We start from the raw sequence: 27,393 nt of genomic DNA, 5'->3' as shown, positions 1-27,393 counted from the left end.
CTCTCCCCCTGCTCTGTCATGGCCTCCCTCCTCCTCCTCCTCCTCCTCGCCCTCTCTGGCCCGGGCACGTCCGTCTTCTCTCCAGGCTCGGGGCGGCTGCTCCCCTACGATCTGCTCTACGCTGATGGGGTCCGGGCCTATTTCGCGCGGGACTGGCCTCGGGCGGCCGAGCTGCTGCAGCGCGCCCTGCACAGCTATTCGCAGCTGCTGGTGGCGCGGCGCGGCTGCCAGGGCAGATGCAGGGAAGAGGCCGGCTTCGCGGACCCGCTGGCCGCTCCCTCCTGGGAGACCCGCTTCTTCGACAAGTTCCTGCAGCGCGCGGAGTGCCTGGGGGAGTGCCTGGGGCGCCGGCTGGGCTCGGAGCCCTCCCTTCACAGGGCCAGCAGGGAGATCCAGGAGGACTTCGAGCAGAGGGAGCCCTACAACTACCTCCAGGTGGCCTTATTCCAGGTGAGGGGAGGGAGCAAGGTCCTATCCCCGCTGCTGATGTGGCTACACGACATCCTTCTGTCTCCTAGTTTCCTTCCCCCGACTGCACCCCTCTGCTGGGGAGGGGCCCAGTGGGAGGGCTGCCGCTGTGACAGGAAGGCTTGGGGAACGTCCCTGGGAGGAATCAGAGTCCCCATGCCTCCCAGGTACAGTCAGGGTCTTTCAGGGATTTCCCTACACGCCCCCCCCCCCCCACACACACACACTGAATTTCCCCAACACGCTCCCCCCCCCCTTTTTTTTTAATTAGTTATATGAAGTGTTGCCAATTTAGGGATTGTTTGGAAATTTGAATTGAAATTGAAACCTTAATACACACTTTAAAAGCATATAAAGTGTATGATAAAATGTGTATCTGAAAAAGTATAATAGATTTGAAAAGTATGAACATAGACTAGCTTCCTTATACAGCTTTTGTTTTTATGACGATGTCAGTGCATTCATTTCGGTGACATTGGCCAAATTATGATTTGTAAGCAAAGTCTAAATGAGCTCTCCCTGACAGCTAGTGATGAGCTGGGGCTGAGGGGAAAGGCTTCAGGACCAGATTGTATGTACAGTCACACCTACCTAGGTATCCAGCAAACAGAGCTGTGTTGCCCAAGTGATAGATTTTGGCTGGGGTTGGGTTACAAATCACTTGAATGTGGGGGTGGGGAATGAAATGTTATTCTTATTGTATGAGTAAAGGGCAGTAGAACTGTACTTAGCTTGTGCTGATTGAGGGCATCAAGAGAGAGGGTGGGGACAGGTGGTTTTGCTTGAAGGTCTGCCTGAGTCCAGGGCCGGCTTTAGGACCTGTGGTGCCCGATTTGAATACCCGGCGGCGGTCTGGGTCTTTGGCGGCACTTCGGCGGCGGGGGGGTCTTCCACGGCACTGAAGGAGCCCCCACCGCTGAAATGCCACCGAAGACCCCGGGGCGGACCCCCCCCCCCCCCCCCCCCCGCTGCCGCTGCCGCCGCCGCCGCCGCCGCCGCCGCCGCCACCAAAATGCCACCAGAGCGGACTGCTGCTGGGTGAGCCTAAGGCACGGGGCCCTCTTAGGCGCGGGGCCCTCTTACCCACGGGGCCCAATTCTGGGGAATCGGCCTAAAGCCGGCCCTGCCTGAGTCACAAGTGCTATTTGACCTTCCCCTCTCCACTGTTTAAAGACAGAGCTGATTAGGCTCCATAGATTGTCTTTTGTTTTGTTAAGTGACCACTACACCTGAAATCACTGATAATCAGGTCTAAGTGGAAGATAGGGTCTAGTCTGCACTAGTAGCAAGGTTCCCTCACTGAGAGCTCAGCTGAAATCACTGTGAGCTGGGTGGAACCTCAAGAGACATGTGAACAAACATGGGTGTGGCATCATACTTTCTATTTAAGCAAGAGATACCACACATTACAAACTGGAGGCCAATTTTAAGTGCATTGTCACTTGTTCATCCTGAAGTTGAACACTGGTTCCGAACAAGACCAGCAAATGTTCACTATCTTTCTGCAAGAAACTCAACTGACGGGCTAGAAGCATATAGTGCAACAGTGAAAGACTCAACAGTTGAAAAAGTGAAGACCTCGCTCACCACATTCAAAAAATTTGCATACATGGCTGATGAATGCACTGATGCAAATGGGCAAGTATTAAGTCATTGTGTACATTATCTTGATGTCAGTGGTAGGCCAGTAGATGCATTTCTACATGTTCAAGTTATAGAAAACACATTGGCTCCCTCTGTGACAACCCACATCTTAGAAGAGTTAAATGCTTGTCAACTGGACCCCAAACAGATGTGCATTTGGTGGAGCTGCAAACTTCTCTGGAAGACATGGTGGAGTACAAATTTTGCTCAGAAAAAAGTGTAACCCTAATCTCTCCTATACACACTGCACTAGTACAAGCTGCAGACTCTTCAAAAGACATTTTTAAAGCTATAAATTGAATGTCTTCATTATATTCTTTTTTCAGCAAGAGTCCAAAAAGACTGAATATCTTGGAAAATATAGAAGATATACTGGGACTGAAGTTCAAATTATTCCAATCTGGGAAAACCCGCTGGCTTTCTCATGAGCGATCCTTGGCTGTTGTCTTAAAATTACTCCAGCTGTTATTACTGGCTTTGAAAGTATCTACCAAGCTGGGATGGATCTAAGTAGTGAGGCTGGTGGATTACTTTTGCTTCTACGTTCAGAGAAGACTATTGCCATTTTCTCTCCTGTAAGTCTACTGTTGAAACCACTTGGGTTATTAAACAAGGCCATCCAGGCATTTGCTACAACAGTAGTAGATCTTTGTCCAGCAATAGAAGCTACATTTGAATCAATCAGAGATCTATCCATTGAAAAAGTACTGGAAGAAGCAAAGACTTCAGTCCAGAAGTTGACTAATGAAGGCATTTATATTGAATCCTTAAGTGAAGAGGACAAGAAGTGTTTAAGACAACTGAAAAAGTACACAGACTTTATTCTTAAAAATCTACAACAGTGACTTCTAGATTCTACTCAACCTCTACGTAGCTTTTACAGATCCCTGTCCTATAAAACACTGACAGTTGAATGAAGTGAGGCACTACCAGCAATGAGGCTGCCATGTGCTCAGGACAGAATAGAAAATTTGAACACAGAGTGGAATATCATATGACAAATGAATGAAGATTTGACTTCAACTTCTTTTTTGTCATCACTAGTGGCTCGACCCAATCTTTATGCTATGTTTCCTGGGATGAAAGAAGTAGGAATTCATCTCTTGCCACTCCCAGTCACAACAGCTACAGTTGCGTGTTCTCTTTCATCATTGAATAGAATTTTGTGTTCTGAAAGAAGTCGTCTTCTGCCTGATCATGTGAATGAACTAATGAGCATATCAATTGAAGGAATGGAAGTACTGGACACATGAGAAGCCACCAAAGATGAACGCGTTGCATTCAAGAAGTTCATTAACAGAGTTATACAAAATGATAACAAGAAACCAAGAAGGATGTAGATGTCATGCTTCATAGAATGCTTGAGTAGCCAACTTTAATTTGTGTGATAATTTCAAAACATGAGTTAAATCTAATAAAATGGTCAGTTTTCAGTTTTTACTATGGTGCCATACAGCCCACCTTCACCCTCACGGTCTCAGCCCTCATCGGCCCTGACCCCCTCCCTGTAAATTCAAACACCCCCCCTAATTTCAATTCCTGGGGAAAACCCTGGAGTCTTGGCTCTACTTCTCCAGCTTCCAGCCCTAGTGCCACTGTCAAGCTAGGGTTGTGCATATGCACAGGTGTTAGTGACTCTTACATTCCCACACCTGCCCCCTGTGATTTTTAGGCTACCCAGCAAAGAGACACCAATCTGACAATGGGAACAGCCTGTGTCTGGCCCACCACCACTCACCCAGCAAGCAGGATAGTGTATTGTTTGTGTGTAGATCCTCGAGAATTAGGCAATCAGCTGGGGAAGAGTGAAAGAAAATCAGGAATGGGTGGGAACACCAGAGTAGAGGTTTCATCCCATCACGTCTAGCAAGGGACAGCATGACACTGTTTATAAGTAGGTCCTACAATAATAACTACAATGCCGGACATGGAAGACGGATGGGGCACAAAATAGGGTGGGAGGCTCAGGCAGGCAGATGGGGAAATGAGGGAGGTATGTGGATGAGTTCGCATCTCATCATATCCAAAGGGTTCAACATGGCACATTGATTTTAGGCCTATTCTACAAAAACAGTTCCAATGCAAGGACAGCTAAAGGCATGTGGGAAGCGGTTGGTGGGGTGGGATTTTTAGATATGTGAAGGGTCTGCCCAGGACATGGCAATTGCTCTGTCTGGACTGTCTTGTCTTTGCAGCTGAAGAAGCTGGATGAAGCGGTGTCAGCAGCTCACACGTTTTTCGTGGCCAATCCTCAGCACTTACAGATGCGTGAGGACATGGAGAAATATCAGCGCATGGCAGGGGTGAAGCTAGAGAGTTTCCGAGACCTGCAGGCCACGCTATACTGGGTGAGTTCCTCATGGAGATCTGTACACTTGGGGAACACCTCAGCAAAGCCTGCCAAATTACTCCTAGTGGTCAGGGCCCAAGATAAAGCCTGGCTTCCCCACCCCTGCTCCATCTCCCCACAGGGGTCACAGCCTGAGACCTGGGGGTTTCCATAGCCAATACAAACAATGTATTATCCAAACAGGCCCCTAGATGGCAGCGCTGCCCTCTGAGTGACCCAAAGTCCTGGGTAACCCATTACCAACTGAGCAAGAAGGGTGGAGCCCAGACATTAACCAGGGAACACGGCACTGTTCCTTGCAGGAGGCATACGAGACTGGGGTGCAGCAGTACAATGTGGAAGAGTACCTGCAGGCTGCTGTGAAGCTGGAGGAGTCACTCAAAGAGGTACTATTGGCACTGGAGGATTGTCGAGCTCTGTGCGAGGGGCCCCAGGAGGATGGCACAGAGGAGGAGATGCAACCTGGCCTTTATGAAGCCATCGCAGGTAATGTAGAGGCACTGAGGGGTGCTGTGTTGCTGGACATGTCATTCTTCCTACTCTGGACACATTCCATCTCCCAGCATCCTGGCCTGGCAGAGGGGGAACTATTATACTGCTGGAGGTGCTGCCCTTCATTCCCTCTCTTTCCATTTCAGCCCACTATATTCAGGTCCTGAAGTGCAGGCAGCACTGTGTCCTTGAAGTTGCCACCAAGCCAGGACGGATTTCAGCCACAGACGATTTCATACCATCCCATTTGGATTTATTGCAGTTTGCTTATGATCAAGGTAAGCAGAGACACAGGCCAGCAGGTGGTGCTGTGACACTAGCGAGTAGAGAGAGGAAGCCCCTGCAGCTGCCCAGCTCTTCTGTACCCAGCTGGGGCAGTGTGATACCAGGTGGATGGGCAAGCCTAACTCAGCTCTTGATTCTTCTCCTCCAAGCCCATCCCCATTGCTCCTTTTCTTCATCACCATGGACAGCCTCACCATCCTCTCAGGCATTGAGGCCCGTAAGCCAGGGTCCGTCTTTGAATTACCGCTCTCACTGGACCCACATGTTCAGATCATTTTTAATCTGGCCCCTTTTCTCTAAAATCTGGGCTTTCCTCTCTGTCCCCATGGCCAAAACTCTCGCCCCACCCCCCCTCATTTCACATCTTGACTATGGTGACCTCTTCTTCTCCAGCCCTTCCTTCTTTCAAGTCTGTTTAGAACGCTGCTGTTAAAATCACCTTCTTGGGGCTCTGACCATGTCAGCCTCCCTCTGCCGGCTCCCCCTACATCTCCCTGTCAGATACAAACCCCTTGGCTTTCCCAGTAAAGCCCTTTGTGAATTAACTCTGCCCTGCCTGGCTGATCTAGTGAGACTGATCCCCATGGTCACTTTGCCAGTATTCCCACCACCACCAGTCAGTTTCTCCCTTCAGCCCCGCATGCTCCCTCCCATGCTGCCCCCTGTGCATGGGGAAAACACCCGGGTAAAATCCAAACAGCCACTGCCTCATCCTCCTCCAGTCCCCTGACCCATGCCATGAGGCCTCCCAAACCCAGCCTGCTGATCACAGCCAGGCAGGTGACAAGCTGTGGCAGTCTCTTTTCCCATCCTTCCCTTCTCCTGTCCTCCCCCTCCCCCCACAACCTTCTAACCCCACTGAGAAAGCTCCTTGGAGCTAGCAAACTGAGCCAGTTCTTCCCCAGGCTCACTGTTTGTCTGTTGTAGCCCCATCGCCCACCCTTCATCAGTTTCTGCCTTTAGATCATAAGCCTGTCAGGGCAGGGAGCGTCTTTTTGTGCATCTGCAGCAGCTGGCACAATGGGGCCCTGATCCTGACTGGGCCCTCTGGACGCTGCCATTTTATAAAATATTTACTAATAACAATAGCTTCATAGTCCCAGATCTTCAGAGGTATGTAAGTGCCTAATGGCCATTGATCTCAATAGGAGTTAAATGCCTAAATACCTTTGAGGATCTGAGCCATAGTTGCAGAGCCTTACTATGCCCATCTCCTTCTCTGCCTCTGTCCCAGTTGGGAACCAGGCACTGGCTGCTGAATGTGCTGCTTCTTACTTGCTCTTCTATCCTTCGGATGAACTGATGCTGGAGAAGATGAAAAGGTATCAGGCGGAGCTGGGAGAGGAAGCATCAATGACAGCCAGAGAGGTACCAGCAACACTCCTTCAATTCTGCTTTCTCTGAATTTCCTCTCACCCCCTATGGCTGGGCCATCGTTGCGGTCCTATTGGGGAGAGATGCCTCTATGTGTGGGTGTGCAGAGCCCAGGGCTGAATGAAGATGGAGAGTGACTCCCCCACATACAGATCATCAGGGCAGAATCAGCATGCTTGTGTGGGGTTGGGGTATAGATGGGGGTCTCCCCAGGGTAGGGTTGGATCCCCTTTGTGGGACAGTTGTTTGACAGTTGTGTGCATCTCCAGAATATTCATCACTATGTGCAGAGGTCTCTGATGGAGAAGAAGTTGATTTACTATGCAGTGGAGCATCTGGGAGGAACTTTTAATGACCCTGTAAGTAGCTGCATCTTCTTTCAGAGGGCTGAGTTCTCCCTACCCTAGTCTCATGAGGGCAATTTATTGCTCATTAATCTGTGGAACTCATTACAGCAAGGTATTATCGTGGCACTGTAAGGGTTAGACACTGATGTGAGTGAGAATGACCTCCGAGGTGAAAAGAAGATCCTCAAAGCCCTCCTTTCTCCTGCTCCTGGGACCCGAGATAAGCCCCAGCTGTGGGTGAAGGAGCAGGAAGGAATTCCCATGTGGGGCAATATTGGGACTTTATGCATCCCTTTGAGCAGCATCAGAGGCAGGGACACAGACTAGACAGGCCCAGTGGTCTAATCTGTCCTGGGCAGAAATGGGGCACTGAACTAGGCAGGTCCATTTGTCTGATCCAGCATGGGAGTGGTTTGCTGGGTGACTGAGTCCCTGGTTTTGTTTCTTTAGGACCCTTGGACCCCTGATGAGCTGATTCCTGGAAGTCTGAAGCAGAAACACAGGTAAGAGCCAAACCAGCCTACTGGGACTGAGTTGGAGGCGTGCTGAGTATGGGAGTGATGATGCTTGGAAGGGAAAGGGGTGAACTAGCAGAGATGGGGGTGTATTACTTGTGTTCTACAGGAGGTCTGACTAAATTATCACAATGGTCCCTTCTGACCTTGGAATCTATGGGTACATCTACACTACAGGGGGAAGTCGATTTAAGATACGCAAATTCAGCTACGTGAATAGCGTAGCTGAATTCGACGTATCGCAGCCGACTTACCCCGCTGTGAGGACGGCGGCAAAATCGACTTCTGCGGCTTTCTGTCGGCGGCGCTTACTCCCACCTCCGCTGGTGGAGTAAGAGCGCCGATTCGGAGATCGATTGTCACGTCCCGACGGGACGCGATAAATCAATCCCCGAGAGGTCGATTTCTACCCGCCGATTCAGGCGGGTAGTGTAGACCTAGCCTTAGACTCTAACTTATTACTGAGTGTCTGACTGAGGAGGGAGACAGGGACTATATCTCTGGATACTGACAGCCCCTGTCTGTGTCTCTTCTTTGCTCCCGAGGGAGAATCGGGAGAAGCAGAGGCTGGAGAATCTGGATGTGGGAGAGCAGGAGCAGAGGGGTGAGTAAAAGAGCCTGGAATGGGAGACAGAGACCACTGAAAGGCAGGGCTAAATATTACCCCAGCCTCTACTGTTCCAGGCTCAATGATTTTAATGCCAGTGGGGATGCAGACTAACTGCCTCCCATCACTACCCAACAGTGCACAGGTTGCCAATCTCCAAGTATACACTCCTTCTGGGAACTGTGGAGTAGGAGCCTTGAGGGCATTGCAGCTGGAACAACTTAGCACAGTGCGAATGTAGTTGTAGAGCAAACCTGTCATGATTCAGCAGCTAGTGTGGACCTGTTGAATCGTTTGAGCTTAAGCCATGTCAGTCCAACAGGCTCAGTTACAGATGGATCAGTTCTGCAGGGGGGAGAGAAGAGGAGATAGAGGCTTTGCTAAGCTTGGAAATATATTATTACATTACTACAGCTATAAGCTGCCCAGCACAGACCCCTGTATTCCCAGCTCCTGCAGGGCTCAGTCTGGGCCAGGCCTGGCTACCGAGGCTGCTCTGTGGTAACATGCAGGAGATCTTGGGCATGTTTATAATTTCTCCTGTCCGGAGATCAGATATGGGGAATGAAGGGGGCTGATAACTCTGAAACAAGGCCTCCCTCCCCCCCGACCCTGCAAACTACTAACAGAAATCAGTAACACTGTGTTTCTAGGAGTAGGCGGTGGGGACAAGATCTGAGAGTGATTTAAGTGTTTTCTAGATTTTGTTCCTTGCGGTGTAGTCTAGGGACCTTATTGGATTTTCAGCTGCTTCTGCAGATCCAGGCAGAACCCACAAGAAGGCTGAGCCCATTCTCCCTCTCCCCCGCCCAGGTCCATTCTCTTTTGAGGGCATCACCGTCGCCATGGATTCTCACCAGCTGAATGGATCCCAGCGGGTCGTCTTTGACAGAGTCCTGACTGATTCTGAATGTAAGGACATTCTCCGGCTGGCAAAGGTGAGGACAGGAGCCTACAAGGGGTGGCAGGTTTGTATAATTTTTGGTGGTGCCCAGAACAAGTCCAAGTCCCGCCCCCCACACCTGCCTTGTAAGCCAATGTATTTTTTTTAAATAATGTAAAAATGTGAGAGTTCTGGGGTGGGGATGGTGATGAGGGTTTTGGGGTGTGGGAAGAGGCTCAGGGCTACGGCAGAGGGTTGGGGTGCAGGGGTGAGGGCTGCGGGGTGGGGCCGGGGATGAGAGGTTCACGGTTCAGGAGTGGGCACAGGGCTAGGGCAGAGAGTTGGGGTGTGGGGGCGTGAGGGCTCTGATTGGGGTTGCGGGCTCTGGGGTGGGGCAGGGCTGCGGATGAGGGGATGAGGCAGGCCAGAGAGGAGGACTCCCCCCCAGCCCTCTCCCTGCCAGCAGCAGCGAGCTCCGGGAGAGGGGCCCCCCTCTCCCTCCCGGCAGCACACTCACCTCACACCACTGTCACTGCACGTGCTGCTAGGGCCCCTCTCAGGTCCAGGAAGCCCCCTTGCCTCCCTTGTGATGGGTGTTGGGGGGGGGTGTCTGTCATCACGTGCGCCTCCTCCCCTGCTGCCGCCCCTCACTGTAGCCTCACTGGGGGTGGGGCTGCCCCTTGCCCAGCGTGGGGCAGGAATGGTGACTGTGGGCGGAGCGGCCCCCTGTGCTGGTGGAGGGTCCCACCAGAAAACGGAAGGGTCCCAGGCAGAAGGCAGAGTTAGGGTCAGCCTGCCCTGGCACTAGTGGATGGGGGGGCGGCGCTAGGACCCTGTGGTGGTAGTTGATGCCAGGAGCTGCAGGGGGCAGCCACCGGCTTGAGGCAGGGATGCTCCGGGACCCGGAGGAGGCATGCGGGGGCAACAAGTGTGGGCTGGGGGACCCGTGGGGGAATGTGTAGGGGCGGCAGATGGGGCCGGATCTGGGCCCCAAACATTGGTGGAGGTGGGCCCCCGGGCCCTGAATATTGTTGGAGCCTGGACATCATGGGCCCATATAACTCACCACCCCTGGAGCCTACAGGGGCACTAGCCCAGTGCTGCCATCCTCAGCAGAGATGCTACAACATCAGGGTGGAGGGGAGAAGGAGGGACACCAGGTTTGAAACTACCTTCCAATCTATTTCAGGCAGCTGGCGGCACGGGAGATGGTTACCGGGGCAGACAGTCCCCTCACACCCCCCATGAGAGATTTGAAGGGTTAACAGTGTTAAAGGCTTTGCAGGTAAACGGCTTAGTGCCTCTGCATGTGTTAGGGTCCCATCCCATGGGCATGGCTTGTCTCAGGGAGTTTCTAGGGCTCCAGCTGCTTGCTCACTTGCCTGTTGGTGGGTGAGAGTTCACAGGAGTGTTCTCTTCATTCTGGCCCATGTCCATGTGCTGTCTCACAGGCCTGCTTTCTTACGTGTGGGGGTGAGGGGTTCCCAGGGCACATTTCTCTCACATGTACGCTCCCCTCCCACGGGTCCGTTTGGGGCGCCTCTCTTGGTCTCCTTACCGTCCCGTGAGCACAGTCAGGCTGCTTCTGTGGAAGCACTGTTTCACACAGGCACAGGTTGTGTGTTTCTATCCTGCTTCTGCAGGTGGCTGTCTCAGGGGCTTTGTTTCCTCTGTTGTTTCCCAGAGTGCTTCTTTCCCACTGGCACACAGGTGGGTGTTTTTCATGGCCCTATTTCTCCATTGTATACACCTGCATGGAGGTGATATTTCTCATGGCTTTTTTCTCTCCTGCAAGTGCACAATCACAGGAGTTTCGCACTCATATCCTTGCTTATGCATGTGTTTGAACACAGGATTTCTCACAGGCATGCTGCTCCCTTGCACACACATGTTGTTTCTCTCAGATATGTTCTTTACGCTTGAGGTTTCTCACAAGCTTGTTTTTACCTTCCAGCTGGCACAAGATGGGATTGTGAACTGGAGAGATGCCACACTGCTCCTGCATGCCAGCGAGAAATCCCGGAAAATAGTAGAGTCCTATTTCACCCCTGGGAAAAGGCTCCATTTCTCATTCACGCACCTCGTGTGCCGCACGGCTGTAGAGGGTAAAGAAAGCCCAATCCCAGCCATATTCCCCCTAAAGAATCCCCTCCCCTCACATTCAGGATCCCCCTGTCCCTGCTCACCCCAATCCAAGCTGTGTCCCTTCCCCTCATGCTCAGTCTCCGTGCTCCTGCTCACCCCTAATCCCAGCGGTGTCCCCTCCCCTCACACTCAGAGTGCACTTTGCCTGCTGTATCCTCCTAAGGTGTGAATGTTCCTCTGCAATGTCCCGTTTTAGGGGACCAGGATGGTCGCATGGATCTCAGTCACCCAGTTCACGCTGATAACTGTCTCTTGGATCCTGAGGGGAAAGAATGCTGGAGAGAACCACCTGCCTACATGTACAGGGACTTCAGGTAAGACTAGAGGGGAACCCAGAGCTGAGAATGTGGGTGGTGAGAATATCTCCCCAGCTCCAGAGAGCACGGTCACTGCAGGGGGAGAGGGACCCCAGAGTTACACAGGAATAGAGGGATTGCCAGACTGGAGCAGACCTGACATCTGGTCCCTTCTGGCCTTGGAATCTATGAATCTGACTAGTCCAGTGTCCTGTCTGTGACTGTAGCCAGGACCAACTTCTTCAGAGGGAAGAGCGGAACACCCCATAGGCAGATGTGGGATAATCTGCCCCCCCCATGTTAGGTCTCACTCTGGTCTCTAATTGTTAGGGATTGGTGTAAACCCTGAAGCATGAGGTTTAACATCCCTTCCAAAATGTTTGTGGTCATTAACTATGACAACTCTGGATAGCTTGTTATCCATAGGAATGTCCAGTCTCTTTCTGAATCTTGCTAAGTGCATAGCCTCACCAACTTCCTGGGGCAGTGATGTCCACGGTGTAATCCCAAGTTGGGCAGGAAAGTATTTCCTCTTGTAGCTCTGAATTTCCCACCTTTCAGTGTCACAGTGTCCCTGTGATGGTCAGTGCTTGTTGGAAGCATTGCCTAATGGTTACTGGGCCATGCTCTCCTTACTGTGGAGAGGGGTTGGTAGGGGAGCCCTGGCCTTCCACTCCATCGGGATCCAACCCAGAACCCAGGAAAGGTTACCACAAACCCACCATCTTAAGGCCACCCTCCCTGGGCCACTTCCTACCACCCACTGTCTAGTCCAAGTTTTGCAGTCTGCTGTGAGCAGGTAACAGAGAAAGGTACTAACAGCACCTTCAGTCTGTCTGGGCCGAGCAGTTAGGCTCCTCTTTTCCAGAGGAAGGTGTGACGGGATCCCCGGGTTGCAGCCTGGGACTGTGGGACCACTGTGCCCCCTTAACTGTCTCCAGCCTGGGCTGTCTCTCACAATGCCTTGCTAGTGACCAGCAGCAAGCCCCTCCAGGTGCTGTGATCACTCAGCACAACCGCATATGAAGCCCCACACCCAGCTATATTGCATGAATGCTCCCAGAGCTACTCATGAATCACACAGAGAAAGGCACCAGAGTCAAATCCGCCCAGCTCCCAGCACTGTACCTCAGGAATATACCGTCTTGCACTGCTCAAGATGGGCAGTGCAAATTTATTAATTGGTTCACCACTTCAACAATGGAAAGTGGATATACACCAGCCTTTGCAAACCTGAGCAGATTTGCCACACACTTCATTCAAACTCACTGGTAAAGATAAACAATTAAACAAATGTATTGACTATAAAAGGTAGATTTTAAGTGATATTAAGTGATAGGCAAAAAGTCAAGAGTTAGTTACCAAAAGAAATAAAATATAAGCACGCAGTCTAAACTCTCAACCCTATTAGACTGGGCAGCAACTAGATTAAGCTGTTTTTCTCACCCCACTGGATATTGTAGTCCTTTATATACAAGTTTTTTCCTTAAACGTGGGCCAATCTCCTGTATTGGAGTCTTGTCTTCTTCTCAGTGTCTTGGTTGCTTGCAGCATAGGTGGGGGCAGGAGATGGGCCCAGTATGTGTCCGCTTTGTCTGTTTTATACCCTCAGTCCACATGCTTGGGGAGCACAAGTCCAGGCATGTCTGGGGGGCATTGCTGAATCTCTCCAAGCAGTTGAGCAATTCCCCTGGTGTGGCCTCATGCAGGTGAGTTATTGCATTGTCGCTCCCTTGCTGGACAATGGGTTTGACACCCCACCTGGTCGTTGGTTACTTTCCTTGCTGTTGCCTCTGGGGAGCTAATATCTGGCTGATTCCCCAACTTACAGCATGTTTTAGTAACCACCATACAACACAATTCTCATAACTTCATATGCATTAATGATACACATATATGGATAGAGAAATGACTTTCAGCAGATCATAACCTTTCCCCTGATACCTTACAAGGCATGCTTTTTATATGTAAGATTGCGATTATATGAAAATGAGGAATATGGGAGTTACAGTATGCTCCCCCAAGGTATAGAATGTCACAGAAGGCTCCTGTAGCTCCCCTTCTCAGGGGCTCCCAAGGCAGGTCCTTCTCCCTGCCTGGTCAGCCCCCTTCTAAGCTGTCTGGCTTCCTTTTAAGCTCCCTCCTCCAAGTGGAGCATGCTCTGCAGGTGCGCCAGCATGGGGTCGTTTGGGCCCAGAGTTGCTCTTGAAACTGAAGGAGTTATACACCCCATCACACACCTTCCCCCTCAAGTTTGGTGCTGGGGTACTCCCCGGTGGTTCTCATTTTCCCTCTGCCTGTGAAAAAAATCTTCATTCTTATGGACCCTCCCTCTCAGTGAAGTACTTGAAAACGATAGGGCTGAAAGCAAAGGTACCACCACATGATCATTCGGTTGATATCCTTCACTGAGTTCAGCCAGAGAAGGGGAGCATGATCTGTCACTAAAAGGATTCCCCAACAAATAATATCATAATGCGTCGACAGCCCGTTTCATAGCCAGGGCTTCCTTCTCAATGACGAAGTAGGATATTTTTCAATGAAACAGCTTCTGGCTGAGGTATAGGATGGGGTGTTCTCCTCCATCAACGCCTATGAAAATACTGCCCCAAGACCTACATCTGAGGCATCTGTCTGCAAAGTGAATCATGTGGAAAAGTCCAGGAGTGAGAGCGCTGGTTCTCGGCTTAGCTGTTCTTTCAGCTTAAATGCCTTGTCGCAAGCTTCAGACCATCAAAATTTCTTAGGGCTCATGTACTTTATCAGGTCTATCCGGGGATCTGCAATGGTGGCAAACCCTGGTACAAAGCGTCTGTAGTACCGAGCAAGGCCCAGGAATTGACGCACCTGCTTTTTTGTATGGGGCATTGCTCCAAGGCTTGTACTTTACCCACTAGCAGCTTCAGATGTCCACCCCCTACCAGATAGCTGTGGAAAATCACCTCTTGGCTGGCAGTCTGCACTTGGCTGGGTTGGCCATTAGCCCTGCCTCTTTGAGGGATCGCAGTATCATGGTGAGGTGTCTTCAGTGATCATTCCAGTCGTAACTATAAATGACGATGTCGTCGATGTACGCCAAGGCACACTGCCCATGTGGTCAAAGTACATGGTCCATCAGGTGTTGGAAGGTGGCCATGGCTCTATGAAGGATGAAGGGCATGATCTGAAATTGGTAGAGACCAAACAGTGTATAAAATGCTGTCTTCTCTTGTGCAATGGTTGTCAGAAGTATCTGCCAGTAACCCTTCATAAGGTCAAAAGTGGATATGTACTTGGCAGCCCCAGGCCTGTCTAGCAAGTTATCTACTCTAAGCATAGGATAAACATTGAACATCAATATAGCATTTACTCTCTGGAAATTGACACAGAATCAGGTTGACGAGTCAGATTTCAGCACCAACACGAGGGGGCTCCACCACTCGCTATGGGACTCCTCAACCACCCCTAAGTCTAACATGGCCTGTAGTTCTTGGGGAACCATCTCCCACATCTTCTGTGGCAGGAATTGGAGGCTCTCTTGGAACTTTTTTCCTTGTTGGGTGTCCATATGATGTGTAGGCCAGGTGGGTGCATCCTGGCAGTGCTGAGAAGACTGGGGGAAAGCTTCCATCAGCCATAGTAACTGTTATTTTTGTTCAGGCTGTGTTTCTTCACCATGGATACCAATCCAGCAAAAGCAGTGTCACCAGCTTCTCCCTCAGGCAGATCATATACTGCACCACATTGGTTTTTCAGGGGCTCTTCTCCCACATCTCGCAAAGGAGGTCTAGGATCCCATTTGATTGCCTCCCATGTAATAGTTTGAATGGGGAGAACCTGGCTGATGCTTGGGGCTCCTCACAGATGGCAAAAGGAGGGGTGGGAGTAGCTGATCCCAATGACAGGTGTCTGAGACCACAAATTTTCTAAACATCTCTTTCAATGTTTTATTGAAGCGCTCCACCAGCCCATCAGTCTAAGGGTGATAGACAGACATCTTTGAGGCCTTGATCTTCAAAAGGTTGCATAATTCCCCCATTAATCTTGACATAAAGTTAGCCCTCTGGTCAGTCAGTGTCTCTTTTGGTATCCCTACCCATGCAAAAACCTTCATCAGTTTGGTAGCAATGTTACTGCAGTGGTTGAACAAAGGGGGATGGCCTCTGGATATCACATGGCATAGTCCATTATCACCAGAATGTACTGGTACTGGATGCACCCTTTTCCAGGGATCCCACCAGGTCCATACCAATCTTCTCAACGGGTACTCCAGGCACCAGGAAGAGGACTAACGGAGCCTTTGGGGTCTTTTGGGGTCCTGTCCATTGGTATTCTGGGCACAATGTGCAGTAGTCCTTGACCTCACTATGTACTCCCAGTCAGTAAAATCTTTCAAGGGTTTTTTCTCGCCCTAAGTGTCTCCAACAACCTACCGCATGTGCCTGCTGTAATACGGTCCCTTGGATTTTCTTTGGGACTAAAAGTTGTACTCTTACCTCTCTGGTTTGATAATCTTTGGCCAGCTGGTGCAGTCTCTCTTCCATGAGTTCAGACCAGGACCGTTGCAGATCTACCACCTCTCCATTGATGTTGGCAAGTTGTCCATATGCCCTGCTCAGGGTCAGGTCATCTTTTTATTCACTTATGAAATCTACATTAGCCGTTAATAAGTCTTCATCTGGAGATGGTTAGGTTGTCTATTTCCCCTGTTTTTGCGGGGGTGGGGGGGCATTGTTCCTGTCAGGAGGTCCATCCAAGAATATTCAAGGAACTGGCACAGGAAATTGCAAGCCCAATAGCAAGGATTTTTAACAAATCTGTAAACTTGGGAGTCATACCCTATGACTGGAGAATTGCTAATATAGTTCCTATTTTTAAGAAGGGGGAAAAGGTGATTCAGGAAACTACAGGCCTTTTAGTTTAATCTCAGTTGTTTGTAAGCTCTCAGAACAAATTTTGAAAGGGAAAGTAGTTAAGGACATAGAAATGAATTGGGATAAAATACAACATGGTTTTACAAAAGGTAGGTCATGCCAGACTAACCTGTTCTTCTTTGAGAACATAACTGATTTTTTTAGACAAAGGAAATACAGTAGATCTAATCTACCTGGATTTCAGTAAGACATTTAATTCAGTTCCACATGGGAAATTATTAGTTAAATTGGAGAAGATGGGGATTAATATGAGAATTGAAAGGTGGATAAGGAACTGGTTAAAGGGGGGACTACAACGGGTCATACTGAAAGGTGAACAGTCAGACTGGAGGGAGGTTACTAGTGGAGTTCCACAGGGATCGGTCTTGGGATCAATCTTATTTAACATTTTTATTACTGACCTTGGCACAAAAAGTAGGATAATAAATATCCCAGATAAAATTTGCAGACAGTACAAAGTTGGGAGGTATTACCAGTATGGAGGAGGACCGGAATACCATATAAGATCTGGATGACCTTGTAAACTGGAGTAATAGAAATGGGATTAAATTTAATAGTGCGAAGTGCAAGGTTATGCATTTAGGGACTAACAACAAGAATTTTTGCTGTACGCTGGGGATGTATCAGTTGGAAGTGACAGAGGAGGAGAAAGACCTGAGTATATTGATTGATCACGGACTATGAGCTGCCAATGTGGTGCAGCTGTGAAAAAGGCTAATGCAGTCCTAGGATGCATCAGGTGAAGTATTTCCAGTAGAGACAAGGAAGTGTTAGTACCATTATACAAGGCACTGGTGAGACCTCATCTGGAATAGTGGATGCAATTCTGGTCTCCCATGTTTAAGAAAGATTAATTCTGACTGGAACTGGTGCAGAGAAGAGCTATTAAGATGATCCAAGGAATGGAAAACCTACCTTATGAGAGGAGACTCAAAGAGCTTGGCTTGTTTAGCCTAACCAAAGAAGGCAGAGGGGAGATATGATTGCTCTCTATAAATCAGAGGGAAAAATACCAGGGAGGGAGAGAAGTTATTTAAGAGCTAATGCTGACACAAGAACAAATGGATATAAACTGGCCATCAACAAGTTTAGGCTTGAAAGTAGACAAAAGTTTCTATTCTGAAACAGCCTTCCAAGGGGCGCACTGTAGGCAAAAAACCTAACTGGCTTCAAGACTGAGCTTGATAAGTTTATGGAGGGGATGGTATGATGAGACTGCCTACAATGGTATGTGGCCAATCTGTGATTGCTAGTAGCAAATATCCTCAACAGCCAGAGATGAGATACTAATGGAGAGGGCTCTGAGTTATTACAGAGAATTCTTTGCCAGGTGTCTGGCTGGTAAGTCTTGCCCGCAGGCTCAGGGTCTAACTGGTCGCCATTTGTGGGGTTGGGAAGGAATTTTCCCCTAGTCAAATTGGCAGGGACCGTGGGGGATGGAGGGTTGTCTTGCTGTGCAGCCTAGGGCTCGGGTCACTCGCAGGTTTAAACTACTGTAAATGGTGGATTCTCTGTAACTTGAAGTCTTTAAATCATTATTTGAGGACATCAGTAACTCAGCCAGAGGTTAGGGGTCTATCACAGGAGTGAGTGGGCGAGGTTCTGTGACCTGCACTGTGCATATAATCAGACTAGATGATAATGATGGACCCTTCTGACATTAAAGTCTATGAGTCTGAGTCCCTTCACCAGGATCTTCTATCTTCCCCAACTCTGGCTAGATTTTCAGGTTTTTGAGGTTCGAGGGCCCCTCCCTGAGGGTCATTTCTGTAGTCAGTCAGTGGCTGGTGTATGTTCTGTCTGTGTGCTGCACTGGCTCTGGCCAGATAGCCCATATAGCAGGCTCTGATTGAACTGCCCAAGAAGACCACAGACTCGGTTCAGTAGCGAAGGCTACTTATTGTCAATGAAGCACAGTCCTAATATCCTAGTGTCTACAGGACACTAACACATGTATGGCCATTACAATGGACCAGCTTAGGGAGCAGTGGGATTTTCCATTCCCTCCTTGGCTGGACAAAGACACATCCTCTGTGACCCCTCTTTTCTACACTGATACATACAAGTTACGTATTGCCCCTCTGTCATGGTTAGTTACCACCCTTTACCTTTTACATGTTGATTCTATCAAAACATCTCTATTCATCACCCTGTCATCCTGACTTTATCTTTAGGAGGGGTCACTGTGTCCCTGTATCATCTTTGGGGAGAGTGTTTATACCTTAACTTGGTATCGGGATGTTCTGGTACAATCTTTCTGGAATATGTTTATGCAAGTGTCCTGAACCTAGCACTTCTTCCAGTGTTTGTGTTTTTGCAATACTAGCCCTGTTCTTGCCACATTCAGTGAACTTGCAAGTAGGCATGTTTTGTAACGGGGCCTGACTTTAGTTCAGGCCTTACGCCTTATACCAGGGACCCTTATACAAGGCCTCATGTCTCAGGCTCTCTATTTCTACTACATTTCCCTTTCAGGGGTTTGTTACCTCATAATTTTTTGACCTCCTGGAAGAATTCCCAGTCCCTGCCTAAATTAACTGGGTAGGCTACCCCTGCCCATACATTTCCTGTGTGGCTTCCTATTGTGAGTTGTACCTCCCTCGTGGAATATGAACAGATATCGCTGTGCACGCACTGGAGGGAGATGGTTTCCCCTGGGTTATCTCTGAGTCCTGCTAATTGCTCTGTGATCAGTGTGTGGCTGCACCCCAAATCTGTTAGGTCTGGCACTTCTACTCCATGGATCCATATAGAGACTAACATCTTGGCTGAGCCTCTTTCTATAGCCCGGGTGACTGCTGGCAATGCCTACCCATAGGAGCAATCCATGAAGGTGCAGTCGTGGGCTGAAATAACCTCATTGTCCACATGAGAAGCAACTCCTGGCTGAGGGGATTTTTCCATCTCTGGCCTGCTCTGGGGAAATTGGATGCCTGTGGGAGGGCCTTTCTTTGGGACTGGGCTCCCCACCCCCTTTCCTCCCCTTGGGGCCAGGCTTATGGGGTTTTGTCATAATGCTGCTCGCCTGTTGGGGAGGACCTGGCATTTGGTTCCCTGGAGGGTGCCACCACAGCAGGCACTGTGGTCTGCAGTCATTGATCCCCTGGGGCGAGCATTTTCTGTCTTGGATGTTCCCGCCATCAGGCCCGCAGCTGCTAAATAATTTTCGGACAGCCTGATGACTTCAGCCAACGTCTTGGGCCAGTTTCACAACAGCCACTCTGACCCCCCAGCTGGGAGAATCTGCATTAACTGTCCCAGCGCCACTTGTTTGGTCACCTGTTCCCCAGTCTGCTTTTCAGGCTGGAGCCACTGGTACCAATGTTCCTTAAACACTCTGGGGCACTGCTCAGGGCAGGACCCCCTGGGGAAATCTTTCCTGGTGAAAGTGCTATCAGTGGGTTTCTACCGTGCTATCAAAAATATCCAAGATAGCCGCCTTGATGTAGGCATAGTCCTGGGCATCAGTGGTGCCAAGCTTCTGATATGCAACTTGAGCTGTCCTGGTAAGATTTGGTGACAGCAAAACAGACCAGTGATCAGTTGGCCATCGAGCTGCTGTGGCAACCCTCTCAAAAGTGACTAGGAGAGCTTCAGGGTCATCGCCTGGCCCCATCTTCATGAGTTTGACTGGGAGGTTCATAGTCATGGTGAGGCTCAAGGTCCCAGCAACTAGGTTCACACTTATCATAGAATCATAGAATATCAGGGTTGGAAGAGGCCTCAAGAGGTCATCTAGTCCAACCCCCTGCTCAAAGCAGGACCAACCCCAACTAAATCATCCCAGCCAGGGCTTTATCAAGCTGGACCTTAAAAACCTCTAAGGATGGAGATTCCACCACCTCCCTAGGTAACCCATTCCAGTGCTTCACCAGCCTCCTAGTGAAATAGCTATTTCCTAATATCAAATCTAGACCTCCTGCACTGCAACTTGAGACCATTGCTCTTTGTTCTGTCATCTGCTACCACCGAGAACAGCCAAGCTCCATCCTCCTTGGTAGTTGAAGGCTGCTATCAAATCCCCTCTCACTCTTCTCTTCTGCAGACTAAATAAGCCCAGTTCCCTCAGCCTCCGCATAAGTGATGTGCTCTAGCCCTCTAATCATTTCCGTTGCCCTCTGCTGGACTCTCTCCAATTTGTCCACATCCTTTCTGTAGTGAGGGGCCCAAAACTGGACACAATATTCCAGATGTGGCCTCACCAGTGCAGAATAGACAGGAATAATCACTTCCCTTGATCTGCTGGCAATGCTCCCACTAATGCAGCCCAATATGCCATTAGCCTTCTTGGCAACAAGAGTACACTTTTGACTCATATCCAGCTTCTCATCCACTGTAATCCCCAGGTCTTTTTCTGCTTAACCAGTCAGTCCCCAGCCAGTAGCAGTGCATGGGATTCTTCTGTCCTAAGTGCAGGACTCTGCACTTGTACTTGTTGAACCTCATCAGATTTCTTTTAGCCCAATCCTCCAATTTTTCTAGGTCACTCTGGACCCTATCCCTATCCTCCAACATATCTACCTCTCCCCCCAGTGTAGTGACATACGCGAACTTGCCGAGGGTGCAATCCATCCCATCATCCAGATCATTAATGAAGATGTTGAACAAAACTGGCCCCAGGACAGACCCCTGGGTCACTCCGCTTGATATTGGCTGCTAACTAGACATCAAGCCATTGATCACTACCCATTGAGCCCAACAATCTAGCCAGCTTTCTATCCACCTTATAGTCCATTCATCCAATCCATACTTGCAAGAATACCGTGAGAGACTATATCAAAAGCTTTGCTAAAGTCAACATATATCACATCCACCACTTTTCCCATACCCAAAGAGCCAGTTATCTCATCATAGAAGGCAATCAGGTTGGTCAGGCATTACTTGCCCTTGGTGAGTTCATGCTGACTGTTCCTGATCACCTTCTGCCCCTTCAGGTGCTTCAGAATGGATTTCTTGAGGACCTGCTCCATGATTTTTCCAGGGACTGAAGTGAGGCTGACCAGTCTTTAGTTTCCCGGATTCTCCTTCTTCCCTTTTTTAAAGATGGGCACTATATTTGCCTTTTTCCAATTGTCCGGGACCTCCCCCAATAGCCAAGAGTTTTCAAAAATAATGGCCAATGGCTCTGCAATCACATCAGCCAACTCCTTCAGCATCCTCGGATGCATTAGATTCGGCCCCATGGATTTGTGCATGTCCAGCTTTTCTAAATAGTCCTTACCCTGTTCTTTCACCACTGAGGGCTGCTCACCTCTGCCCCATACTGTGATGCCCAGTGCAGCAGTCTGGGAGCTGACCTTGTCTGTGAAGACCGAGACAAAAAAAGCATTGAGTACTTCAGCTTTTTCCACCTCATCTGTTATTAGGTTGCCTCCCCCATTCAGTAAGAATCCCACACTTTCCCTGGCCTTCTTGTTGCTAACATACCTGTAGAAACCCTTCTTGTTACCCTTCACATCCCTTGCTAGCTGCAACCCCAGTTGTGCTTTGGCCTTCCTGATTACACCTCTGTCTGCTTGAGCAATTTTATACTCCTCCCTAGTCATCTGTCCAAATTTCCACTTCTTGTAAGCTTCCTTTTTGTGTTTAAGCTCACCCAAGTTTTCTCTGTTAAGCCAAGCTGGTCATCTGCCATATTTGCTATTCTTTCTGCACATTGGGATGGTTTGTTCCTGTGCCATCAATAAGGCTTCTTTAAAATACAGCTAGCTCTCCTGGACTCCTTTCCCCCTCGTATTAGCTTCCCAGGAGATCCTGCCCATCAGTTCCCTGAAGGAGTCAAAGTCTGCTTTTTTGAAGTCTACCATCTGTAGCTGCTCTCCTTTCTTCCTTGTGTCAGGATCCTGAACTCGACCATCTCATGGTCATTGCTGTACAGGTTGCCACCCACTTGCCCAGTGGGGTTGTAAAATGGCTGCCACTTGTTGAACCAAGTGTTGTTGCTGTCCTGCTGTTACACCACCAGCTCCCAGATGAGCTGATGTTGCTGGTGGTGTTGTTGGGTTCATAGGTGCCAACTCCATGGGTGCTTCAGGGCTGGAGCACCCATGGAAAAAAATCAGTAGGAGCTTAGCATCCACTGGCAGCCAAGTGTCTCTCCTTTCCCCGCCCAGCTCCTCCCGCCTGCCTGCGGCCCCACCAATTAGCATCTCCTCCTCCCTCCCAGCACCTGCTGCCCACTGTGATCAGCTGTTTCGCAACATGCAGGAGGCTCTGCCAGGGAGAGGAAGGAATGGGGATGGAGCATGCAGGGGGGGCAGAACTGGATGGGAAGAGGTCAGGGTTTGGGGGAAGAGGTCGGGTGGGGGCGAGGCCTGGGGTGGAGCAGGGGTTGAGCATCCCCTGGGCCCAGAGGAAGCCGGCACCTTCCCTTGGGCTGCCTGCTCTTGTTGTTGGGCAGCTGTTTGCTGGAACAGCTAGTTCTACTGCTGCTTTTGTTGGGCCGCCCACTGTTGTTGGCTGTCCATCAGCACAACAATTTGTTGATGTCCATTTTTTCCCCCAAGGTCTTACAGCAGACCCAGAACAAATGCCCGCATTTTCCACCAAGTTTATACACACCATCACAGTCCCCTTGTTCTTGTGTTCCAAGACAGGAAGAACAGAAGTTCTCAATCTCTCTTCACTAGACCAGTCACTATTGAATCGACTTTCATAATGTTCCTGTGAGGGGGTGAACTAGGCCCTGAGGCCCCCTGCTGGAGGAGTTCTGCCACACCTCCCCTAAAAAAGAGCAGTAGAAAGGACCTCCAAACTGACTAGTGTGGCTGCATGGGATGCAGCCAATCAGGAAAGGGACTGAAGGGAGCTGCCAATGAGGGCCCAGCAGACACGTATAAAAGGAGCTGCAGGGCCGTAAGAGTTCAGTCTGATTACAGGGACTGGAGGAGCATGAGGTGCTCCTGGCTGGCTGCAGGGGGCAAAGCAGGTAGTTACTGGCAGGAACCAGGATAGTGAGGCAGGAGCTTCTGGTTGGCTGCTGGGACTCAACTAAGATGGGCTACAGGGAAGTGGCCCAGGGAAACATAGAGCAGCAATCACAGGGCTGATATACTTAAAGGGTCCTTGGGTCGGGACCTGGAGTAGTGGGTAGGACTGGGTCCCCCCCAACAGCCACTGGCGGGAAGTGGCTATGCCCCAAGGAAGGGAATTAGAACTATGGCATCCCAGGGAAGGGGGCTGCATTACTGGGATTGACCCAGCAGGGAGCTGTGGTCAGCAAACTGAGTCCAAGAGAGCTGGCTCAGCAGGAAGGCTGGGGTCACTAAAGACTCAAGTAGAGGCAAGGAGTCCCCAGGGAAGAAGCCCTCAGGACTCTGTTCTGTTCCAGAGTAGGAGCCTTTCAACCTGCCTGGACCGACCTAGGGTACCATGATGGGCCCTGTTGGACTGAGCATAAAGACTGAGCCCAGGGAGGGCTGCAGGACACTGGGGACTTTTGGATTGTGTACCCCAGAAGGGGTTGGTTTGTTTCACACATGGACAGAGTGTGACTTGGCCAGAGGGCTGAATCACCGAAGAACTGGCTGACAAGTGCAGTTGCCAACAGGGGGCACTGTGAGCAAAGGAAATTGAGAAAAAAGTGCAGGCACGCACACACTCGACCAGGGGGCGCTCGCAAGAGGTGAATGCACCCCATCCCAGTCCCCTTTTATTCCCCCCCTTTTCTAAGGCAACTCTCCCAAGTGATTCCAGTCTGTTCAGTCTCTCTTCATGCAATGGTTTTTCCAAGCCCTTGATCATTCTCACTGCTCTTCTCTGAACTACTTTAGTTCTGCAGTATCCTTTGGCGATGGGGTGATCAGTGCTGAGTATCCAGGTGAGGATGCACTAGTGATGTATATAAAGGCATTATGGTATTCTCCATGTCATTACCCATCCCATTCCTTCTGCATCCTAGCATCTTGGTTGCTTTTTTGACCACAGCTCCTCATTGAGGAAAGGTTGTCACTCAGCTGTGATACAGTAAATTTAGAACCATACAAGGTTAATTATTTTCCTTCACTGTGTGTTTCTTTGCATTCATCAATGCTGAATTTAATTTGCCACCATGTTGCTCATTCCCCTAGTATGTTTAGGTGTCTCTGACGTTTCTCCCAGTCCCCTCTGGTACTCACTGACCCAAATAACGCTGTGTCATCTGCAGATTTTGCTTCCTCATTGCTTACCCAGGGCCCTTTCCAGATCATTAATAAATACATTAAACCTAGTACAGACCCTTGAGGCCCTTGCTCTTAATCCTTAGGCAGGATGAAAACTGACCATTTATTCCTACTCTTTATTTTCTATACTGGAGCCAATTTTTGCTCCATGATAACACTGCCTCTCATCTTGTGACTTCACTTCTTCAGTAGCTTCTTATGTGGAACTTTATCAAAGCATTTTGAAAGTCTAAATAAATTATGTCCATTGATTCTCCTTTGTTTTACTGACACATTCTGGGAGATCAGTGAAATAAAATTTTCCTTTGTAGAATACATGCAAGTTGCACCCCATCAGATCATGAACTTCAAGGAGTTTTCTTATTGTTTTTAATTATTGTTTCAACCAGTTTGCCTTGGCAGAGCCATAAAGCTCACTGGGCTGTAATTCCACAATCACCCCGAGAGCCTTTTTGGAGAGTGGGAGGTTTGAGCCCAGCAGGGAGCCCCTTGCCAGGTCAGGAGATTTGGGGAATGAGGACTCTTCACTATCCAGCCGCTGTCTCCTCCTTTCCACAGTGGGATCCTCTACCTCAATGATGACTTCCTTGGTGGGGACCTATTCTTCACTGAAGTGGATGCAGTGACCGTTACGGTAAGTCTGAGTCTAGCCCAAGATAGGAGAGTGGCTGAAGGGATGCGAATTAGCCCTGAGGGCAGACGCTGGGGGTGGGGAGCCAGTTGTGTGCTAGGCCCCTCCACCCACTCCAAAATAATCCCTATAAAGCCCTAGCAACTCAGCAGATTCAAATTGGGGCAGCCAAAGGCAAATTTAGGAAAATCTCAGGACAGGGGAGAAGTTAACACCTTCCTGGCTGCCGTATCCCATCCTCTGCCAGCCTCTGTGTGTCTGTCTTTCTCTTTCTGTCCCAAACACTCTTTTCTTTCTTCCTTTTCCTCTTTCTCTCCCTTTCTACCCCTCCCTGCTGCCCATCTTGTCCATGGGCAGCTTTTGGTTGAAGTTAGAGTCCCTGTCAAAGCCCACTTCCTTAATGCTACAGGAGCCATACCCCAGTTCAGCCTCCCAGGTGAATTGCTGATGGGGGGAGGGTCATTCACAGGGCTAGGGAGGTAGCCTATCAGACCCCTGGATTTATCACTTCCTCCTCTCTGTGGCAGGCTCAGGTGCGCCCCAAATGTGGGAAGCTGGTGGCCTTCAGCTCTGGAAGGGAGAATCCCCATGGCATATGGGCAGTGACCCATGGGAGGCGCTGTGCCATTGCGCTCTGGTATACCCTTTCTCCGGAACATGCAGAGCAGGTAATGCCGCCCCTTGGGTAGTCGGGCCCATGGAGGGAGAAGCCTGGGGGGATTGCACCAGGACAGGGTCAGGTCCCATGGTGGAGAATGGCTTGTGAGCGCACCCCTCCTCCTGAGCAGGGCCTAGTGCTGGGAGCAGTGTGTGAGGGCTCCCACCAGGGCTGGGTGAGGTTCCACTGGGGAGAGCAGTGGAGAGGGATTGCCCTATCAAGCTCAGTAGGAATCCCAGGGAAGGGAGCAGCAGGACAGGCCGATGGCTCTCCCCCAACCCCCAAAGAACCGGCCTTGGAAGGTGTAGGGGGGGGTTGAAGAGCCTCCCCCACAGCCTGGGGAGGGGGAGGGGGACCCTGCTGCAGCTCCAGGCCTGGAAGGGGAAGTGAAGAACCCCAGGAGGAGCACAGGTGAAGCTGCGGGGACTGAACTGATGGGGACTAAGGAGGCTAAACCGAGTGCGGTGGGAGACAGTGTTAATTGCTGAGAGGGGATGGGCTGATGTGTGAGTGAGAGCTCCTGCAGCAGGGGATAAAACCCAATCCGTGTGGGGAAATGAGCAGCACGGCTTGTGACATGCACACAGGAATGGGCAGGCAGAGAACAAAAAGACCGAAAAAACACAACGTAATAAATATTTTTAAAATTTTATGATTTGGGTTTTTGTGAGGTTGGGTTTTTGTGTGTGTGCAAATCTCATGATTTTTAAGGGTCTTACTCGTGATTTTTGATCTCTTGAGGGTGGCAATATGTGAGTCCTGCAGGATAGGGCTGGGGTCCTACTGGGGAGAACAGTGTACCTGATCCCATTGCAGGGATGTGTGCTGAGGTGCAAGGTGGAGACCTCAATTGGAAAGGGGTTGTACCAAATCTCTCTCACTCTCTGGTTGCAGGAGCGGATGGAGGCTGAGGACCTGATGAGACAGGGGGACATGGAGCAGGAACTGTCACACACAGATGTCGAGGAGCATATGGGGACTGACCACAGTGGTGGGGCCTCACCAGAGCCCCCCGTGCCCAAGGGAAGAGCCAGATCCACAAGCCAGAGACGTACGTCAGGCTCAGAGTCTGGGCAGCAACCCCAGAAGCTGCGAGCCAGGGATGAGTTCTGAGCAAGGCGTGACAGCTGGAGGCAGGCTACACACCGACCTGGTAGCTTCGGGACATGGGGTGGAGGTCTTTAGGGCAATTTATTAGTGCACTTGCCCCAAAAACGGGGAGGGATGCAGCTTGCTTCTCAGTGACGTCACAAACGAAATGATGGCATCATGAGCAGAACAGGAAGGGCCCTGGTGCCCAGCTCTGTATTCACTCCCTTGACCTGAGAATTATTTAGTCACTCAGAAGTAAGAAGCCAGGCTCCCCCCATGTCCTTTCTTTCAGTGGAACCATCCATATTAATATAAGAGCAAAGCAGAGGAAGGAGGGTTCTTGGGACCTTTTTGGGTGGGGGATTTTCTTACTCTTCAGAGATTGGGTGAAAATGAGAGAAGCATCTGGAATTCCCAGGCCAACCACCTGCCATCCTCCTTCCCCTAGACCAGAGAGTCCCAAGATCAAGATGGGGAGAAGGAGAGTCAGGGGTGTGACTGCAGGAAATAAAGGATGAATGAACAACCAGA

The 27,393-nt window shown here is 50.0% G+C and overlaps 1 protein-coding gene across 1 annotated transcript; it reads left to right on the top strand.

Moving 5' to 3' along the window:
- Positions 1-18: 18 nt before the first annotated feature.
- P3H3 (prolyl 3-hydroxylase 3) lies at positions 19-27,393 on the top strand. Its single transcript, XM_034787272.1, has 15 exons — positions 19-450; positions 4,308-4,460; positions 4,765-4,948; positions 5,101-5,232; positions 6,474-6,607; positions 6,883-6,972; positions 7,411-7,463; positions 8,021-8,079; positions 8,896-9,020; positions 10,155-10,250; positions 10,920-11,070; positions 11,307-11,424; positions 25,040-25,115; positions 25,640-25,780; positions 26,665-27,393. Exons 1-15 carry the CDS (start codon positions 19-21, stop codon positions 26,881-26,883), a joined length of 2,163 nt encoding a protein of 720 aa, XP_034643163.1. The 3' UTR covers positions 26,884-27,393.

Source organism: Trachemys scripta, chromosome 1, assembly GCF_013100865.1.
Source record: "Trachemys scripta elegans isolate TJP31775 chromosome 1, CAS_Tse_1.0, whole genome shotgun sequence".
NCBI classification, from domain to species: Eukaryota; Metazoa; Chordata; order Testudines; family Emydidae; genus Trachemys; species Trachemys scripta.
This window is presented reverse-complemented; position numbering and strand designations above follow the sequence as displayed.

What these genes read in the sequence shown, in the direction of transcription:
- P3H3 (XM_034787272.1), top strand. Translation starts at nt 19, where the DNA reads ATGGCCTCCCTCCTCCTCCTCCTCCTCCTCGCCCTCTCTGGCCCGGGC. An exon ending in AGTCTGAAGCAGAAACACAG is followed by an intron (nt 7,464 to 8,020) that starts GTAAGAGCCAAA and finishes TTTGCTCCCGAG; the next exon opens with GGAGAATCGGGAGAAGCAGA. An exon ending in ACATTCTCCGGCTGGCAAAG is followed by an intron (nt 9,021 to 10,154) that starts GTGAGGACAGGA and finishes AATCTATTTCAG; the next exon opens with GCAGCTGGCGGCACGGGAGA.